Source organism: Enhydra lutris, unplaced genomic scaffold (assembly GCF_002288905.1).
Source record: "Enhydra lutris kenyoni isolate GAN:26980312 unplaced genomic scaffold, ASM228890v2 scaffoldscaffold84, whole genome shotgun sequence".
NCBI classification, from domain to species: Eukaryota; Metazoa; Chordata; class Mammalia; order Carnivora; family Mustelidae; genus Enhydra; species Enhydra lutris.
In genome coordinates this window covers 2,540,656-2,563,001 of record NW_019154168.1, presented here as the reverse complement: position 1 = coordinate 2,563,001, position 22,346 = coordinate 2,540,656, and the positions used below count along the sequence as shown (strand labels likewise).

The 22,346-nt window shown below is 36.1% G+C and overlaps 1 protein-coding gene across 1 annotated transcript in view; it reads right to left on the bottom strand.

The window, feature by feature from the left end:
* The window catches only part of LOC111161355 (synaptotagmin 10), a 60,374-nt gene that overhangs the window by 15,334 nt on the left and 22,694 nt on the right, over positions 1–22,346 (bottom strand). Inside the window, exon 3 of the mRNA XM_022524956.1 lies at positions 15,348–15,915. Coding sequence (XP_022380664.1) covers positions 15,348–15,915 — 568 coding nt within the window. The remainder of the gene's footprint in view (positions 1–15,347; positions 15,916–22,346) is intronic.

Here is a 22,346-nt window from a genome sequence, read left to right as displayed (position 1 = left end):
GGTATAGACCAAGCAGAGCCTCATTAGAAAGACCATAAAGGATCAATTGGTGCTAATAGCTCAATTTCAAGTTTAAGAACAAGGTCAGAGTTGATCTGGTTGGGGATGCACGGGGAAAGATCATACTGGATAGGAACATATCTGGTTCTTTCTATGAAATCTAGGAGGACTTCAGAGGTGGGTGACTTTTAATCTGAACTTTGAAGAATGACTAAAGGTAAGGAGAATTAAAAACAGAGGGGGCAGCATATAAAGAGGCTTGAGATGCAGCATGGAAGGTCCAACCATGACCAGAAGGCAAAGAGAGACCAATGACGTAGGATAATTTAAATGGCAACACACTGGTTTTATTCTAAATGACCCCTCCTTGGAGTGCCTGGATGGCTCAGTTGGTTCAGTGTTTCTGCCTTCTACTCAGGTCATGATCTTGGGGTCCTGGGATTGAGCCCCACATCAAGCTCCCTGCTCAACGGGGAGTCTGCTTCTCCCTCTCCCTCTGACCCTCCATCCCGCTCAAGCTCTTTCTCTTGATCTCAAATTTAAAAATAAATAAATAAATAAATGACCCCTCCTCAGGAATATGTAGATCAACCCTGATTTTTATTGCAAACAGGATGAGATCCATTTTCATGGTTATAACAATTACCTGGAAGGGTTGCATTTAAATTATAAAGGGATGATATACAAAGCTAATGTAAGTATGGATCCAGTCGGACACAGTAGCTGTTGAACAAAAATAGTATTTCTTTTCTTGTTTACAACAATTTTTCTAGGGTCAGTGACTGGTATAAGTTTGATGCTCAATAAAAAAAAAAATGTACCGAATGAATAAATCATAAAAGCATCAGGCTAGGTCATGACTTCAGTGGCAGCAGGACATCTACTGTTTGAAGGACTGAAGGCTACTCACTAACCAGAGAACAAGGGAGCAAGGACACTGTTTATGGGTGTTATGGGCTCTGAGTGGAGGCCCCTGGAACTGTGCAAGGGCATGTCTACGTATGGCAGACCTGGGAGTATAATAGTTGTATTAGTTTTGAGCCACCTAAAGATACACTAAAGGTTTGGGGATCTTAAGTAAGAGGATACTTATCTTTTGGTTTTTACTGAACTTTATTTCTTCATAGATCCCAGTATTCTAGCGTGATCTTGAATTTTGTTTGCTGTAATTATATGGTGTATTGAAATTTCAGAATCAGATGTATCCTTAAGGTGTAAAAATTGCATTTTTCCTTGCACATCTGGGCATTTACACCAAACAAGCAGTCTGGTGTCTCTGGGAGGCAAAGAAGGAGTACTGATAGAATACAATTAGGAAATATAATTAACATTAAAATCTTCTCCAGTTTCTAGCCTATTTTCTTCCTTTTCTTTCAAAGAACCACAATTTTCACACAATACTTCCTTCCTGCCCTTCCTCCTTCTCCTAGTGATTGTGATTAAACCAGATTTCACTATGTTCAATGAGGGTGGGGGAAGGAACGGGCAAAGGAGGGTTCCCCACACTGGGAACCACACAACACCTATTCAGACTCCTGGACTTTCACATACATTTTCATTATTGATTCTTTCCTACCATCTCCACTTGAAGACAGAGAAGATTGCTCACTAGGTGTCCTTTAGCAGGACCTGCTTGTATTTCTGCAGGAAAGAAAGAACACACTTTTCAGTAAGTGTATAATATTAAGCATTGTGCTTGGCCATGGAACAAAGTCCAGGGGAAACTTTGCTGAAGTCAGGCAGAAAGGGGACAGAGAACATAGCAGTGCTGGAGATGGGATGATTACAACCCCCACTGAGCAGTAAGTGATCAATAGTCACAGCTCAGAGCTACCATTGCCAGTGATGCTATTTAATAGTGCCGTGTTTCTGGTCAGTGGGAAAACCATTTTCTGTTCCCAATCCCAGTGGGAAATAACTCTGCCTGCCAGATGACTTAGCTTTTATCCTATCAACACAGCCTCAGACTTAGCCACTAGGAGGGACAAAATGCTGAAGCCATAGAGAAGAGATGAAGCCCTTGGAATAGTCTTTCACGGACTTACCAAATCAAATTTCATAACTATTGGTGTAATGAACAGCCTGAACCAGAGGAGATAGCCCAGTGTAGACACTGGGATAAGAGCAGTCTGGGGCATAAGAAGATGATACAAATTTAATAAGAACACTTCCATCTGTAATGCTGATTAAGAGACACCTTAAACTTGGTGAGAGGAACTGGAGACTGATTCTCAAATCTTAATCACTGCTTATAGATAGTGGCATAGAAACTTGCATAGTACACTATGCAGCTCTCCTTGGAGTATTTGAAGCTTTTAAATACCTTCGTAAAATTCCTCACTAGAAATATCCCTTTCAGTACGGATGTACATAGACACTTGGACTGGATGAACCTGGCTTCACCATTTTAGAGTCTACCTTAAATTATTTTATACAGTTTTATCCCGGCTGTGTACTGACTTGTTATGATTTCCAACCCATGTTTTCAGGCACCTGGGTGGTTCAGTTGGTTAAGTGACTGCCTTCAGCTCAGGTCATGATCCTGGAATCGCAAGATCTAGTCCTGCATCAGACTCCCTGCTCAGCAGGGAGTCGTCTTCTCCCTCTGACTCTACCCCTTTCATGCTCTCTCTCTCTCACTCATTCTCTCTTTCTAATCAATAAATAAAATCTTAAAAACAAACAAACAAACAAACATGTTTTGAAAGCTTGCTTTGGACAACATTGTTTGTGGTTTGGACTTGTTTTGAATAACTTATCTCAATGAAATTGTTGTACAGTTAGATATTAAAACGTTCTTACCAAATTCTTACACACGAATAGAAGATCATTACATTATTGATATCAGAGTAATGGCAGGGTGTCCATCAAGTGATGGACCTTAAAACTTTAAAAGCCAAAATTTGACCTGTAACTTGAGAGTGTTTGGTCTGGGCACGTCTACTCTTTGTTGATCTAAATAGCTATCTGTAGATTTTGAAACACCTACCCCTGCCATGGCCAGGCTACTCTTGGCAGTGCTGTGGAACTGTGCAGCAGTCTCAGGACAAGAAGGGACACGTGCTCCTGCCTTGGCAAATCTACTCACCCCAGGCAGCGAGGCAAGCTATGTCCCTCGAGTAAATAACCTCCTGAGCAGCCCATCTCGTCTGCAGTACTGGTGTGGTCCCCTGCTAGCTACACTCTTCCAGCTCCTACTAGGCCAGCAGCTGATAACCACATTTCAGTTGGAAAGACCAACTCTACCGAGAACAAAATTGTTAAAAGGCATACCTCAACTAAATGTGGACTTTATTTCATTCATTTCCTCTTGGCCTGAAACAATAGTGTAATTAATCTATTATTGGCTTGGTATCTCTTTATTGGCATACTAAAAGACATTATCCTGTATGCTGTTTGTTTGTGGAATATGATTATACATTATAATTCCTAGAGTGAACCCATGTTAAACAAATTACTGGCAAAGACAATCTAGTCTTTGAGCATGATTTGCCATGCTCAAACAACCTCTGCTCCTCAGTGTCTATCCTCCATATAGTAGTCAGAGATCTTATCGATGCTAAGGTGGCTCACTTCTGATCAAAAGCCACCAATGGTCTCACAAGTCACTCAGAGTAAAACTAAAAGCTCTTTCTATGGCACATAGCATTTCGTTCATTGGACACACTACATATTCCCTTCAATATTACCTGCCTCTCTTTTCTAGAAAGTAGGCCTTATGCACTGGGGACAGATTATGCTGTAAGACATCCAGAAGAGTAAATAGGAGAACTAAATAGGAGAATAGGTAAATAGGTAAATAGGAGAACTAAATGGAGTTAGTTGAATTGATGGGTTTAAGATCCCTATTCTGTAGATGGGCAGAGCAGAGAACTAGCCTCTGTTACAGAATCTTCTTTTTAAAAAATATTTATTTATTTACTTTGAGAGAGAGAGAAAGAAGGTGTGTGCACGTGTGCAAGTTGGGGTAGGGGCAGAGGGAGAGAATCCTTCAAGCCGACTACCTGCTAAGTGTGGAGCCCTGTGGGGGCTTGATCTCACAACCCATGAGATCACGACCTGAACCTAAACCAAGAGCTGGACACTCAACTGACTGAGTCACCCAGGTGCCCCTACAAAATGTTCTTTTATCCATTATTTTCTCTGGATCTGGATGGCCAATATATCACACTTGCGACTCTATGCATAATTAGACTGTAGTTAAATATTTGCAGCCTATTTGCTTTGACAAAAACCTGACTGGGCATAATTTTCTGCTTCTGGTTATTGGCTCTCTTGTAGACTGTATTTGATAAGTACCTGTACTTGTAAAGCATCCCTTTACTTACCACAGGGGGTCAGATTGTACATAGAGCACTTAAAAATTTAAAAGCACTCCAAAGACATGAATAAAATTGATAGTCAGTAAGATCTCTGGTTTAGTGAATTTATAGAAAGACTAAATGAAATATAAGCCATGGCATAGTCTCTTATAACACTGTCATATTTTATTCAAGTTCAAGATTGGAGAAATGAGTAAAGAAAAAGTGTCTCATTCATTTAAAAAAAAAATACCACGGTGATTCATTTAGGAAATTTAATTATTAGGGTAAGAAATTTAAAACATGGAAGACACTGGGATATTAGACTTTTTTTTTTTTTTTTTTTTTTTTTTTTTTTGTGGATGAGGAAACAAGTTCAGAAATGTGAAGCAACTTACCCAAAGTATTGGAACCAGAAGGGAGCAGACCCAGGTTTCCAGTGAAACTAGACTCATTTCATTCAGTTCCTGTAGATTTCTGCTTCCCTCTGTGACTTTCCCCAGAAGAAACAGTGTTTCAAATTTTACTAGTCAGGACAAGAAACATTAAATTGTTTTCATGGTCTTAGATTTCAAAGCTAGTAGATGAAGTGCTATGTTTCTTTGAAAAAATTCTTTAGAAACTAGAAAATCATTGACTTAATTTACAGGAAATTTTAATGCAGTCTATTAGAAGAAGGAGGAGAATATTTTGAACATTCACATTTAAGTCAACTGCATATTCCCTTCATTATATAAGGGCATGTTAATAATAAACTTAATTAAGTGCAAGAAAGGGAGAACTTTAACTCATGGTACTTTTAGAACTATACTGAACTCCTAAAATTTGCAACAGATGTTGCTAGCATGTCCTGGGGTTGAAGAGCTTCTCCCTATCTGCTGCAAGTTCCAAATATTAAAATACAGTGTGACACAAATGATAAAATTCAATTATACCCCAAATACAGATTTTTCACTAATTATGTCTGAGAGGAAAAATTGCCTAGAAATTTCCTGAACATTGATTCCAACTGTTCTTTTAAATAAGACCAAGAGAGTCATTATTTAATTCTCCATGCATTTTGATACAAGCTGTTAACGAGGTAGATTTGATAGTATTATATATTTTAAAGGCCTTAAACTCATATTTTTGTCATAAGTATATTAAAAATTCCTTTAATTCAAATTATGTAGGTATTTTGAGATTTCAATCCTATAAGCTGAAAACTGAACTTCCATGTTAAAAAAAATTCAATTCTTTTTATTTCCTATTAGTATATTCCAAACATGGTAACACTCCAATATAATTCAAGACAAGGAACACTGAACTAAGAATTAAAGATTTAAAATCTAGTTCTGGATCTTCTGTTAATCAGCTGGGTGAGCATAAGTGATTTTTTTTTTTTTTAAACATTCCAAGACTTCATTTTCTAAACTATAAAATTAAAGGACAACATTTGAACACTCTAGCAATTCTAAAACAATATGACCACATGATCTGGACATGAGAGTTCTTGAAACCCTACTCCAAACATACTCTAGAATTTTAAAATGAATATGAAAAGACTTCTGACCTATTACAAGTCTCATGCATTTTACTCTGAGAAAAAGATCACAGGCCAATATTTAAATGTAATGATTTTATTTGTATATAATTCTCCCAACTTAGGTATTTTATTAGAAACCTAAAAGCAACAAATTGGAGAGGTAAGGAATTCAAGAAGCATTTATACTTTTAATGGAGAGGAAATAGTGTAATAGAAGAGCGATGGACAGAAATAAAAATTTGCTTTTTAAATTTATTATGCTAACTAACGGTCATAAAGATCACCACTCTTAAGAAAAGTTTAAATTATTCAGTACATTTTACTTAAAAACCAGGGACATGCATAGTGTTTTATGAGTGTTTCTATTTTGAAATTTTTTTAAGTAAAAAATTGGGCACATAAGCATGTTTGAAACCTATAATATTAACATAGACTTTTCCAGATGACTCTAAATAAATGATCTAATATTCCCGTCTGAAATCTTGATTTTTAAGAGGTGGAAATTCTGACTTTTTCAATTGTTATGAAATGTGAAATTCCATTTTAAGGAGTTCCTTTGAAATTCTCTGTGTATAAAGATTAGAGGATTTTAGCCATTTTCTCACTTTCTGTGGCTGAAGGCTTTGTCTTACAATCAAGCTTTTAAAGGACTAAAGGTAGTGACCACACAGAATATATCAGACACATGGCAAAGTCCAAGAAGGTTATAAGAAATTAAATTATTTGCAATCAGGAATTTTTTGTTGTTCTTTTTTTTCCTTTAGGTTGTCAGTCAGAGATCCAGGAGGAAAGAGATGGCACACACAAACTAGACTAATTCCAGAGGGCTTAATGAATGGACTATCTACAGAGATGTGAGCAGAGGCAGGGAAGCCACAAAAGAGGCTTGGACACTGGACAGCACTGGACACTGGTAACAGGGGAGGTTGTGATGACCCTTAGGTCTGAAAGGACAAGGGTAGGGGGACAGCTACCTGGACTCAGAAGGAAAAAGTGGTGAAAAGAAAAGGCTGCTTTGAGAGGAAATATGCCCTCAGGTGAAGGACATTGTGAGCCTGAGACAATCTCTCAGAGAAAGATGAGAGAATCCTTACCCAAATGACATTCTCCTCCTGCCCTAACATCTCTTGCCAGAATTCCGAGAACAGTTTCTGTGGACATAACTGAGGTACCAGATAGCAAGGAGGATGGTAGAGAGTGAACCTGAAGGGACACACGGAGCATATCTAGCATCTTTAGCTCCCGAAGTTTGATAAGATGCACTTAATAAGCACACGTAGAGATTGGGAAAGGAACAAAGAGGAAGAGTGCCTGGTATAAAAGGAAGAGTCAGGTTAGGTTGCAAATGAGGGGCATGCAGCGTGACATTATGAGTATATACTTCATAAAAAAATTATATACTCATTGAATCACAGTATATAGTAACTAATAAGATTTAAATAAACTCTTGCACAAAACCTTTCACCCTACATAGAAAAACATACCACCTAAAACTATCTCCTACCATAATAATAGGACATAACCATTTTTTAACACCAAGGTCTTTATTCCTGTTTAATATGTAAGCCACATCAACAACAACCGAAACCATCTCCTGATGACAGCATTCTGTAATACTTCTTGGCAGCTAACATACAGTAAGCATTGATGAATGCCTGGCTCTCCTTAGCATTTATCTTATTTACTCTATTCAACAAACTATGGGTTTGCCTTCTCATCATCCCTGTTTTACAGATAAGGTAATTAAGGTTCAGAGAGATTTTCTAACTTGCTCAAAGCCATAAAGAGAAGTGACACGGCAGGGAGGCAAAGCTTGTTGGTTTGTCCCAGAGCCCAAGTTCTCAGTGATTAGGCCAGCAGTAGCCAGATGGGGAGAGGGTAGCGGATGAGCAGGGATGAGGGAGGCAAAGGGGAAGGAGGGAGAGGGAGAGACCCCAGGGTGATAGAGAAGTTAGATGGCATTATAATCTTTACAAGTCAAGCAAGGTAGGAATTTAAATTGGAAATTATGTGGATGCAATGAATTTAGGCAAAAAAAAAAAAAAAAAAAATCTTCCTTTTTGAACAACCCCAAATATTATGACTAAAATATGGTCAGGTATCAATTTTTGACTATTTTTCAGTGACTCAGAAGACCTTACTCTGCTTACCCAACAATTCTCTAAAAAGTGTGGCTTCAGTGTTGAATTAAGACTAAAACAATTTAAGTTTTAGATAGGCATTAACTTTTTTTTGTTTTGTGAAACATAATGCTGTAACCAGTATTAGAGGAATCTACTACTTGACCTGATAATAAAGGGCTAATTTAATTGTTGTGGGCTATTTTAAAACTAATTTGCCATCAATCTCTCATGTGAAATACAAAGGCAGTCAAAACACATGGAACACTGAAGCCCTGTTCTCTAAATGTACATAGATGAGATTTAACTTTCAAAATAATATAAAAAACTATGGTGATTTATTAAATACCAAATATTTATGAGACAAAGTTCCTTATTTTTTCCCCCCTTTTCCCCCATTGCCTCCACTCCCTTCCCCTCTGGCAACTACTAATGGTTTAGTTGTTTGTTTGTTTATTTTGTGGAGACAAAGTCCCTTAACAGTCTGCTTGAGTTAAGCAGGAGCTGAAGCCAAGAAAAAAACCACACTTTGAGAAGCTGCATAATCTTTGGATAGTTTATGATAGTCTCTATTATTTTGAACTTAATTTTAATTTGATTTTATATTGCTACATAGGTACATGCTATAAATTCTTGCAAAATGACTAAAAGACCTTATAGGTAGGTCATAGAATTTATTTGCATCATTTGAGTTAATAGTCAGTTAATGGTGGTCCATTATTAGCAGATGTGGTATCTTTGACACTCCAGAATCAGGTTTAGTGCAGAAATGAAAGAGAAAATTAGGAATACCTAACAAGGAGCAGATATGGGTTCATTGTCCCCCAATCTGCAGGCCTATGACTATAATATTTCTTGCTGCAACCCAAAGATTGAGCTAGATGGCCGCTGACCAAAAAGTTTACTCTCTAGTGCCTTGCCTTCCACCACACTTTTTTCTTTAGAATGAAGTTGGAATTTTGCCACTCCTTAAAATGTTATTGGATAACAAATTATTCCAGAGTTAACAAATTTTAAAAGAGAATTGATAGCTAAATGCAAAAGAACAAAACAAAATAAAAAATAGTATTATTTTGATCCTGGAATAGATCCAGGATGCTCATTGGAAAAATTAAAAATATATCATGAGAAACAAGAAAACAAATTAAAAAAATTTTTTTTAAACATTTAAAGCTACTTTGGTACTGGGTATTAAAATACATTATTTCAAACTCAAGCTCAGCTAGTACATTCAGTACTCTGATTGGTACAATGAACACAATAGTTTCTTTGTATTTGGCATGTCAAGGTCTACTCTTAAACTTGACAGATCCTTAGTTAAAAGATAATAGATTCAAGTATTTTATAGCTGTAAACCAGGTCAGTGTGGTTATGTGTATATACTCTCTTTTCCTGTGAGAATTCCTAAGTTGTCTAGAACGTCACTGGTGCTGAAAAAAATGTTCACTGATTAGATGAGTGAATAAATATGTAAAATAGAGGTAGTTTTATTCAAAAACAGAAAAGCTTTTCTTTAACCACCTATACTTTCAGTGGCTTCTTGAGTGTGCATGAGATCACTGCATTTAAATATTCAAAATACATCAGTCTTTATAATGAGTGACTTCTTGAAAAAAGTTAATTATGAATTTGAAAAATATACTTACATAGCTCAAAAATTAATGTATATAAAGCAATATGTTGCAAATTATTCCTTTTCTACATTCAATGATAGTTTCTATCATTTTTGCCAAAAGTAACTACTGTTAGTTTCTTGTGTGTCCTTAAATAGGCTTTACTAATATATATAAACATATAAGTATATATTTCTTTCTTATTGTCAAAAAGTGGCATAGGGTACACACTGTTCTTCAATGCGATTTTCCCTATGTTGGGAGTTATTTCTATACTAGTGCAAGCAGTGACTGGCTTGCCACATTTCTGGTATATAGTGGGATGATCCTTAAAGTAAAAATTAATTTTTTGCAAAGAATAAAGACATACCTTTTCATTTCCTTATTCCTTAACCTTCCTTTTTACTCCCAATCTTAAATTTTAAAAACCTTGGTAGGGACGCCTGGGTGGCTCAGTTGGTTAAGTGGTTGCCTTTGGCTCAGGTCATGATCCCAGCGGCATGGGATTGAGTTCCACATTGGGCTCCTTGCTCGGCAGGGAGCCTGCTTCTCCCTCTGCCTCTGCCTGCCACTCTGTCTGCCCGTGCTCGCTCACTCTCTCTCCCTCTGACAAATAAATAAATAAAATCTTTAAAAAACAAAACCAAAAAAAACCTTGCTAATTCCTGATAAAAATATTAATCCTTCTGTATAGAAATAATTAGTAATGAAATTATAAATACAAAATGTGTGACTTTGTTTTAACCTGATAGGACAATAAAATATTCCTGCTTTATTTTGCATATGAATTTATGCCACACACTGAATACATTTTTAATTTTTTTGTTACAGAAAATGGTGTTAACAAATAGAGCTAATTTATAAATTTGTAAACAACAGGGTACAAGATTGCATTGTTTTTTCCCTCTGGTAGTGGTAGATTTATACTTACATACATTCTTACACTTGACCATCCATAAAAATTTGCTACATTAATTTTTTCAACAAGTATTTACTGATTAGTTATGAAGTGCTCATATACACTGTAAAGAATACAAGAGAGATACAAGATGATTTCTGTCTTTCAGCTTAGAGGCAAGGGGATGACATAAGACATCTACTTGGAAAATGTTTAAATACATGTCACAGATGGCACTTCCATTGCAAATGTTAGCTTCTTTCCATTTCCATTGCTACCAGCCTCAGCCAGTCTTTATTTCATCTTACCTAAACTGCCATGTTAGACTCCTACCTGGCCCCTTACTTTTCAGAAGCCCCTATTCCTACCCAGTGTACATATGATGCCAGAGAAGGTAACAGCTCCAATAGTTTATACTCTTTTTATAAAAACAAAGTAAATATAAACCTCTATAGCAATAAAGGGCTTACTGATTATATGTAGTTTAAATAGAACATTCTACTTTTGGTTCTCTTTAATTCCTTCTTCATCTCATATTCCTGAACTCACAGCCTACTGTTTTCCCCCTGAAAACGTTCTAGAACTTGCTTTCTTTCTTTTTCCTCATGGTGTTTTTTCTTCAAGAAACATCTCCTTTTTTCAGAATTCTGTCATCCTCATATGGTGATCACTTATAATATATTCATATTAGACATAATCTGTATGAGAGAGATTGAGAGCAAATGTGTGTGTGTGTTTGTGAACAAGACCTCATTTGTGGAGATTATCAGGAAGATATTATATAATGTTATTTATATATTAGCATATACTTCTTTACTTGTTTCTTCTATCAGGCTAAAGTTCTTGACCAAAACTTGTATTTTACTAGTCTTTATTTCCACTTTAGAACAAAGTATAAGCTTTGTACGTAGAAAGTTCTCAGTAAGTACTTACATAGTCAAATTGAAGTTATTTGAATCCAATGATGCAGAAAAAAAAAAATCAATTTCATTTAATGAACTGGCCTAGGAAGATTTTTTTGAATAAGGCCTTGAACAGGACTTTGGATACATAGGGGAAAAAAAATGTGACAGAGACTCTATGTTAAAAATTTGCTGGAATGAGACACAAGATAATTAAAAACAATAATCACAAAAAAGCAGCGACTCTGATTTCCATAGAGTTCTATTTTTAATAATTATATCATTGGCCTGAAGAAGTAAGAAGAAGCCCGTGGCATTTATATCGATATGATAGTAAAGCAGGACCTAATGATACTAATGAGATTCATTAAACATTAAAGATATACTATTTCAAGTTGATGACCAAATTTTTTGACTAAATTTTAGAATTTTTGAGTTGGAGGTTTGCAGTATATAAAGGTCCTCTTTTAAAAAACTTGCACATGATTATTTCAAATAAGAACTTTATAAGAATGGCTTAAAATCTATGTTTAACTAGTTATTTATGTGTATTTGTCAGTAGTGTCTCCTGATATAAAAAGAACTAATACTTTAATTCAAATATGTTTTGTCTGTTACATAAATTCTTTTAAATCTGTATTCACATAGCTGGATCACCTTTGCAGGTTTCTATAAAACTTGGATAAGTGAAGGTGTATGACTTTTTATTTTTTAATTTCTTTTTAATTTCTTTTTATTTGTTTCCTTTCTTTCTCCCTTTCTGTAGGAAACTGTATTTCTGTATGAAATTATTTAAAGTTAAAATGTGTAAGTAAAGGTAGTTTCTTAAGCAAACTTCAACCTATATTATTTTACTTTATTAATCTGAAATATAAAATTGTTTAATGATTTTTCAAAAGCTGAAGAGAAGATTTACTTAAACATAACACTATCCATAAAGATGATGCTAGTGTATATTGTGAGCTTTGGCATCATAGTCAAGAAATTTAGGTTTCATTACTATCTTCCTAACAGAAAAGCCATAAACAGTATCTAGAACAATGGCTCAATGTTCCAGTTACAGAGAAATATCATTTGGCTAGAACAATTTAATAATATATTTTATTATCTACCTACTGCTTTTTGCAACCAGAATATTGAAATAAAAATGTCTATAGATGTTGTACTCAGAATAAAGACACCCCAAAGATAAACACATCCTAATTTCCAGAATCTGTGACTATGTTACCTACAAAGCAAAAGGGACTTTGCAGATGTGATTAAGATTACTATGAACTTGGGGTGCCTGGGTGGCTCCGTGGGTTAAGCCTCTGCCTTTGGCTCAGGTCATGATCTCAGGGTCCTGGGATCAAGCCCTGCATCGGGTGCTCTGTTTCGCAGGGAGCCTGCTTCCTCTCTCTCTGCCTGCCTCTCTTCCTACTTGTGATCTCTGTCTGTCAAATAAATAAATAAAATCTTTAAAAAAAAAAAAAGATTACTATGAACTTTGAGATGGGGAAGTTATCCTAGATTTCCCACATAGACTCAAGAACGTGTTTCAAAACAATTTTTTGCATCCCTATTACTTAGAACATACCAAACCCATAGTAGGCACTTAGCAAATATTTGCTGGATGAATAAAAGAATAATATAAGATTGGGGAATCAAGAGAGAAATAACCTAACAATTAATTAATAATTATCTGTATTTGTAGAATTCCAGAAATGTCATACTTTTTAAAACATAAAAATCACCCCTCACCATTTTTTCCCTGTAGGAATATAAGTAATAAGGTGAAAAACACCGTGAAATCAAAACAGCCCAATGTACCTTTGAAATATGATCTAGTTTGAAAATTTCTTCGTTCCCTATAAATTTTGGAAACCATGGAATAAAAACCTAACAATTGAAAATGTTATGATGATGCAATGCAACAAATTGGAAGTATAAAATTTTAAGTTACCTTATCCATATAATAATTATAGTAAAAATAGAATGACCCCCAAATACTGATTTTAATTAGTAAAACACTGATGGGGGAAAAATAAAAAGGAATTACTTTGAATTAAAATATAATTTTCTTATGTTTAAAATAATCCCTTATCTCTATTAAAAACTGTTACATTTTGGGAGCCTGGGTGGTTCAGTTGGTTGGGCCACTTCCTTTGCCTCAGGTCAGGATCCTGGAGTCCCTGGATCAAGTCCGGCATCTGGCTCCCAGCTCTGCGGGAAGTCGGCTTCTCCCTCTGATCTTCTCCCCTCTCATGCTCTCTCTCACTCTCTCTCTCAAATATATAAATAAAATCTTAAAAAAAAAAACAAACCCTGCTACATTTTAAGATTATAAATTTTGGTAAAATTTGGACAAAAGATGGCAAATACATAAAGACAATCTGGTGGTAAAAAATTAAATGATGGGCAGGGTGGACCAGAGGGGGAGATGAACCATGAGAGATTATGGACTCCGGGAATCAAGTTGAGGGTTTTAGAGGGGAGGAGAGTCGGGGGATGGGTATGAAGGAGGGTACATGTTGTAATGAACATTGGGTGTTATATGCAAACGATGAATCATGGAACACTACATCAAAAGCTAATGATGTACTGTATGGTGACTAACATAATAATAAAAAAATTTAAAAAATTAAATGACTGCATTGAAAAATCAAGAAATCAGGGATGCCTGGGTGGCTCAATTGGCCGTGTCCCCCTCTTGATTTCTGCTCAGGTCATGATCTCAGGGTCATGAGAGCAGGGTCATGAGAGCAAGCCCCATGTTGGTCTCTGTGCCGAGTATGGAGCCTGTTTAAGTTTTTCTTTCTCCCTCTCCCTTTGCCCCCCAACCCCAGGTCATGATCTGCCTCCCTCTTAAAAACAAAACAAAACAAAACAAAACAAAACAAAACAAATCCAAACAATTCTGCAATCTAACCTAAGCAACCAGTTCTCTAGTTCCAATTCCATAATTCTGTCCTAGACAGATAATCTCAAATAAAGATTTATGGACTAAAGAACACAATAATTTTTAGCATAACAAATTTATGCCTAACTCAAATGTCCAACAATAAGAGAATGGCTAGGTAAATAGATCATACATTTAAACATCATGCACTAAAACAAATGTAGCATGAAAGAAAACCAGTGTAGGAATTTTTAAACTTAGTTTGATCTCAATAATTTTAAAACAGGTATAGAAAAAATTTAGAAAACAATATGCCATAATATTACACATAATTGGTAGCACTATAGAGTATTTTAATTTTGTATGTTTTTTTTACTGTTTTCCCAATTTTCATTACTAAAGTTATTATTTTATATTCAAAGAAAGCATTTTATAATGTAAATGAAAAATCCTAATATAAACAGTCACTTATGATCATTCAACATTTCAGATTCTGTAATCCTATCTAGTGCATGAAAGCCTCTGTAGGAATGGGCTGTTTTAAATTCAAACAAGGGCTTTTCAAAACAGCATCAAAATATTTTTTAGGTTTGATCTGAGGAACAAAATTTTCTTAAATAATGAAAGTCAGTATTAACTATGAGGAGACAGGTTACAAATAAACATTTTTTTTTTAAATTTTACTTATTTATTTGACAGAGAGAGATCACAAGTAGGCAGAGAAGCAGGCAGAGAGAGAGGGAAGCAGACTCCTTGCTGAGCAGAGAGCCTGATGCGGGGCTCGATCCTAGGACCCTGGGATCATGACCTGAGCTGAAGGCAGAGGATTAACCCACCGAGCCACCCAGGTGCCCCACAAATAAACATTTTTTAAGAGGAAACAACTACTATTTTTGGTAACCTAAAGAGCTATATTTTATTTACATAATTACTAATATTGTGTTAGGTGCCTAAATTATTTTATGTATGTAATCAAAGCCTACCTTTGCAGGTTCTTAGCATATAAATTCTATAATTTGTAAACTTACTCCAAGAAGCTGGGTGATAATTAGTTTTATGTACCACTGCAGGTCAAATAAAAACCAATATATTGGGGGAATTATTACTTACCGTAGTAGCGCAATGAATATCTTTCCACACTGTGGCTTCCCTGGAGAGATCAGAGACTTCAAACAAATTATCAAGAATCACTTCCCCAATCATGTCATGTCTAGAAAATCTGTCAAAATCATACAAACTGAAATGTAGTTTTCGGTTGCTTAGTTGATCATATGCTACGGGAAATTGAAACGTTTCATCAAATAGAGGATTTAAAGTCTTTCTGTGCACACGGGTCTGAAATTTCTTTTTCCTATCTGGAAGAAGATACATCTTCACATAAGGGTCAGAAGTGCCTGTGAAGTCTTTAGCAGGGAGATCTAAGGCTTTGATAATTTTAACAACTAGAAGTTCGTTTTCATAGTCATACTGGAGGGTGAAGTTAAGTTTCCCACAAGTTTTGATATCTTCTTGCCTGTTGCCCTCAGAGTCAACTGATTTCTGTTTGTAGAGCTCCGGTTTTATCCTCCCAATGCTGGTTGTTGTTTCTCCTCTTTGTAAAACGGGTTCTGTGCCCATGCTAAAATCAACACTGGAAACCTGCATCTGCCTTGGTAGGTGTCTCCTGAAGGAATTGTGGCTGTACATACACATACACACACACACACAAAATAATTCAGGAAGATCATTTTGATTACAACATTATATGGTAGCATGTAAACTTTCTCCCATCCCCAGGATAATGAAAGCAAGGCATTTGTATCAATGGACAGCCACCCCCCCCCACCCCACAGACAGACAGACAGACACACACACATACACACACAATCAAAGGGCTACTTTTGAAAAATCAGAAATGCAATATTTAAAGGAAAAGTCTTCTAAAATGATAACACCTGAAACACTCAAATGTACATTTTCTATGAGCTTTTGGAATTTTGTACTCTTAATCACAAGCATATAATTACATACAATTGTAAAAAAACGGGATTACCAACAAAGTTTAGTATTCCACAAAATACCATGAATCATCAATCATCTGGGTATATCTAGGTGAAGTCTTATGTAGACAAATCATTCACATGGCTGGTTTCTTTATATCTGCATATTTGTGTCTCACGAATCTCATGTTTACAGACTACCCCACTGCAATAAAAAACATAAGTCCACCTATTCTTATACAGTGTTAATTATTTCTAATACTTAAGATAACTAAATAAGTATTTACTTGTAAAAAGAATATTTAATGGTGACAGCCAAAATTAGTACATTTTTCTTTTTTCAACATTGAGTGTGCTTCAGAAATCCTGAGGATTAAAAAATGTAGCATGTTAGAATTCGGGGCCAACATAATAGGGTGTTTTAGAATTCAAACTGACTTTCCTATTATCACTGTTACTATTCATCTAGTCAACATTTCCAGGACACCAGCTAACCAGTGTCTTTTTTTTTTTTTTTTAAGATTTTATTTATTTATTTGACAGAGATCACAAGCAGGCAGAGAGGCAGGCAGAGAGAGAGAGAGGAAGGGAAGCAGGCTCCCTGCTGAGCAGAGAGACTGATGTGGGGCTTGATCTCAGGACCCTGGGATCATAACCTGAGCCGAAGGCACAGGCTTTAACCCACTGAGCCACCCAGGCGCCCCTAACCAGTATCTCTTAAATGTGACTTGTACTAAGATTTGCTTCTCTTCTACTACTCTGTGATTTCCGGCAGGAACCATATCAACTTATGTGACTACTCAATGCTTAGTCCCAGGTCTTTTGTTCTTATTCTCCTTGGTCTCTCTATCCGATTAATCGTTTCTCGGACTATAACTGTCATCTTAAATCTGATGGTCTCCTGCCTTTATCTCAGATATATAAGCTTCTAGTTCCATATTTCTGTATCTCTAAGAGAGACTTTCTAAATGCTTATCCTAATTTTGCTCCAAACTCAAGCAAAATAATTATTATCTGCCTTTTACTCCCAAACTGGTGCTCCCTTCCAGTCTTAGAAAATAGCTCTAACATTTTTATCAGTCACTTAGGCTTAGAAGCCTGAATTATGGTTTCAATCTCCTTTCCTTTATTCATGCAATTTACCCAATTTTCTAAATCTTGTTGATGTTTGCTTTGAAACATCCCATATACTTGTCCATTCTGTTTCATTTCCATTGCTACTCAGTCCAGATGCTCATCACCTTATACTTGGCTTTCTATACTAGCCTTTGGCTGATTTTCCTTCTTTTAGCTCTCTCTTCTACTTAACATCTATCTATCAATTATTTCTAAATCCTGTACCCCCTTCTGTTGTTTATTATATCAGATCTACATTATTTTTTACAGCAAGTGCTAAATAATATTGAGGACACTGCTTAACTAATACTTGACTCATTGATGTGCACATGACTGATTTAAGAGGGATAAAAAACTAGCGATAACCAGAGTTAAGATACCTAGCCAAGATACCATTTGAGAAATAGTTCGAGGAGCTGAGGAGGTTGAACCTAGCAAGGATAGGAATCTGGCTTCTAATATCTGAAGGACTGTCATGGAAGAATTAGTAAGAATCAGCAGAATTACAGGGAAAGATAGACTTCAGCTTAATATAGTGGAACATTTAAAATATCTAGAGCTGTCCAAAATGGTGAAGTAATGAGCCTCCACAGACACCAAGTGTAGAAACAAAGGTTAGATGTTGAAGGAAAAGGTTTCTGCCTCAAGTGAGATGAGGCTAGACTTCTCAGTGTTTAACACTTAATTTTTATAATTCTCTATCATTCTGTGATTCTTTAATAATTTTATTTAAGATATCATTATGTATATTAATAAAATAGAATTTTATTATGTAAACTATATATTATGTAAAAACATAATTATAACCTGAGGTTTTCCAAATTCATCCTCTTACATTGAATTAGCTTATTTTCTACTAGTGGGACTGAAATACTAAACAACTTTTTTTTTTCTGTATGTGGCACTTTCCATATTTCCTTTTTATGTTGTTGTTTCAAGTATTTATTTATATTTTAGTTAGCTAACATGCAGAGCAATATTGGTTTCAGAAGAATTTAGTTACTCAGCACTTACATATAATCCCTAGTGCTCATCACAAGTGTCCACCTTCATGCCCATCACCCATTTAGCACATCTGCCCACACACCTCCCCTCCAGCAACCCTCAGTTTGTTCTCTATAGTTAAGAGTCTTTTATGCTTTGCCTCCATCTCTTTTTTCCCTTCCTTTCCCTATGTTTATCTGTTTTGTTTCCTAAATTCCACTTATGAGTGAAATCATATGGTATTTGTCTTTCTCTGAGTGACTTATTTCTCTTAACATAATACACTGTAGCTCTGTCCACGTCATTGCAAATGGCAACATTTTATTCTTTTTCATGGCTGGGTAACATTCGTGTGTGTGTGTGTGTGTGTGTGTGTGTGTGTGTGTGTGTGTGTTTGTGTGTGTGTGTTTATGTTTTGTGTGGGTGTACCACATCTTTTTACCCATTCATCAGTTGATCATTTGGGCTCTTTCCATAATTTGGCTATTGTTGATAATGCTGCTATAAATACCCCTTTGAATCAATGTTTTTGTATTCTTTGGATAAATAGTAGTGTAATTGTTGGGTCATAGGAGAGTTCTATTTTTAACTTTTTGAGGAACTTCCATACTGTTTTCCAGAGTGGCTGCACCAGCTTGCATTCCACCAACACTGTGAGAGGGTTCTCCTTTCTCCACATCTTCGCCAACATCTGTTGTTCACTTTAGCCATTCTGATAGGTGTGAGGTGATATCTCACCATAGTTTTGATTCATATGTCTCTGATGATGAGTGATGTTGAGCATCTTTTCATGTGTCTGTTAGCCATCTGTATGTCTTCTTTGGAAAAATGACTATTCATATCTTTTGCCCATTTCTGAACTGATTATTATTTTTTTTGATGTTGCATTTGATAAATTCTTTATAGATTTTGGATACTAACCCTTTATCAGATATGTCATTTGCAAATATTTTCCCCCACTCTGAAGGTTGCCTTTTAATTTTGTTGATTTTTTTTCCTTTGCTGTGCAGAATCTTTATCTTGATGAAGTCCCAGTAGTTCATTTTTGCCTTTGTTTCCCTTGCCTCCAGAGATGTATCTAGCAAGAATTTGCTATGGCTCATGTCAAAGAGGTTGCTGCCTGTGTTTTAATCTAGGATTTTGATGGTTTCTGGTTTCACATTTAGGTCTTTCATCCATTTTGAATTTATTTTTGTGTGTGGTGTAAGAAGTGGTCTAGTTTCATTCTTTCGCATGTTGCTGTCCCATTTTCCCAGCAACATTTGTTGAAGAGACCATCTTTTTTCAATCAGATATTTTTTTCTGCTTTGTCAAAGATTAGTTGACCATATAGTTGTGGGTCCATTTCTGGGTTTCTTTCTGTTCCACTCATCTATGTGTCTGTTTTTGTGCCAGTACTGACTTGATCACTACAGCTTTGTAATATAGCTTGAAGATTGAAATTGTGATGGTCTTCAGCTTTGCTTTTCTTTTTCAAGATTACTTTGGCTGTTTGGAGTCTTTTGTGGTTCTGTATGAATTTTAGGACTGTTCTAGCTCTGTGGAAAATGCTGGTGGTATTTTGTTAGGGATTGCATTAAATGTATGGATCGCTTTGGGTGTATAGACATTTTAACAATATTTATTAAATATGAGCATGGAATATTTTTCCATTTCTTTGTGTCTTCCTCAATTTCTTCCATAAGTGTTCTGTAGTTTTCAGAGTATAGATCCATTACCTTTTGGTTAGGTTTATTCCTGGGATCTTATGGTTTTTGGTACAATTTTAAATGGGATTGAGTCCTTGATTTTTCTTTCTGCTGCTTCATTATTGGTATGCAGAAATGCAACAGATTTTTGTACACTGATTTTGTATCCTGTGACTTTACTGAATTCATAAAACAGGTCTAGCAATTTTTTGGTGGAGGCTTTTGGGTTTTCTACATAAAGTATCATGTCATCTGCAAATAGTGGAAGTTTGACTTCTTCCCTGCTGATCTGGATGCCTTTTCTTTTTGTTGTCTGATTGCTGAGGCTGGGACACTAAACAACTACTTAAATACCATAGAAGTGATACCGCTAATCCCATTCTAATTCTTGATACTTTTTAGCACTAATATGATAATGGAATACCATTTATTTCTTTAAGCCTATGTATCTATCTTTGATATACAGGACTAGGGGCTTAAATTAGGGACAGGCAACCATTAGAGAGTATTTAGGAAAAGTAAGAAGAATTTTAAAAGGAATACAAGTTCACACCAACCACAGTAAAAATCTCACTCCCTTCACTTGCCAGGTGCATGACTCTGGGCAGGGCCTCTCAGGGTTTCAGTCTGAAAAATGGTTGTAATGGTGTTACCTGCACCACAATGTGTGGTGCAAATTATGTGAAATGATGCATGCCAAACATTCAGCCCTTTGCCTGGCACGTAGTAAATACTCAACAAATATTAGCCATTAATGACAATAAAAATGTTGATGTAAATTTTAAAAAAATAATAAAGGAATACAAGTAGTATATGTTCTGAATTATGAAAGGGGTCTTATATAACTTAGTTCTATATTCAGTGTACTTAAGAGATTAGGATATTTTGTTAAATAATTTAATATTTCTGCCCAAATCACATTCACTTATATAATGATTTTTTAAAAAGATTTTATTTATTTATTTGACAGAAAAAGAGAGAGTGAGCAAGCACAAGCAGAGGGAGCAGCAGGGAGAGGGAGAAGCAGGCTCCCCGCTGAGCAGGGACCCGGACACGGGGCTCCATCCCAGGACCCCGGGTTCATGACAAGAGTCCAAGGCAGACACTTAACCAACGGAGCCACCCAGGTACCCCTATAATGATTTTTAAAGAAGACTTTTGTAAACAAAGCCCCCCAAAGGTAAATTCCTTATATTTTATAGATTGATTCCACTCATACTCACTTATACTTTCCAATATCATAAAATTTTAACCTTCTATCATCTTCCTAAAAATCAGTAATTTCTTTCTTACGTCTCTGAATATAATTGTACAGCTGTAAAACCCCCTCCAGCAGGAATAAAAGAGTAGTAATGTTTTTGTTCCAGTAAGCTAGTGTCCTAATTATAGGGTAAACAGTGTATACTCTAAGTCATAGTTTAGCTAGTCAGTTAAGAGAAGCTTTAATTATTACAATGCTAAACTAGTGCCATGACAAAACAGACTCTTTCTTCTTGCTCCCCCCGCCCCACACCCCACCAGCCCCTTTTCTTTTTCTTTTCTGGAATGACATGATAAGTGGCTAGTCTCACACAAATATACAACCAAAGTATAGGCCACTTAACTAATACTGATCTCATTCGTACCCTTCAAACCTAGAAGGGCAACACCCAGGCACTTCCCCAGGTAGGGAAGGAAAAACTTTCCCTGCCTTACCTCGAATATCTGACAGTAGCTAGAGTCAAAATTACTTGATGCCATAGGAATAACATGCATTAACATGGTGATTTTCAAATGCTTATTACCAACAGATCCCTTCCTTCAAACAGAATCAGAAGCCAGAAGCTGAATATGTAAAGACAGAGCTGGCCTGGTTGTTGTGCAGGTAGAGTCCTGGGATCTCACTGGAAACCAAGCCAGCTTTTCTCTACTAACCAGAAGAAGCTGCTTAAAGATCACAACGCTGAGATGAGTGGGAAAAACGCTGACCTGGAATCAGACAGTTTGCTTCCAGCTTCCCTATTAAGTGAGAGCAACTTTGGGCAAGTCACTTAACTTGTTGGAGTTTTACTCTCCTCTATAAAACAGTCCTTTCACAGTGTGAAGACTGAATGAGATATTAGATAAGATGACTTTGAAAACTATAACTTCTCATAGTCTGTAACAGTTATTATCACTAGAATTCAGGACACAAGGACCTGAAGTATGAATGCCGTAATGAATTCTCTGATTCTGACAATCGCAAGCCTAGGGTTGCTGTTTGGGGCTGCACAGGTGGCAGAAAGTCATTCCTGGGTGAGCACATCCCGGGTCACAGCCCTGGGTAACACTGGCCCTCCAATTCATTCACTTCTTAGAACCTA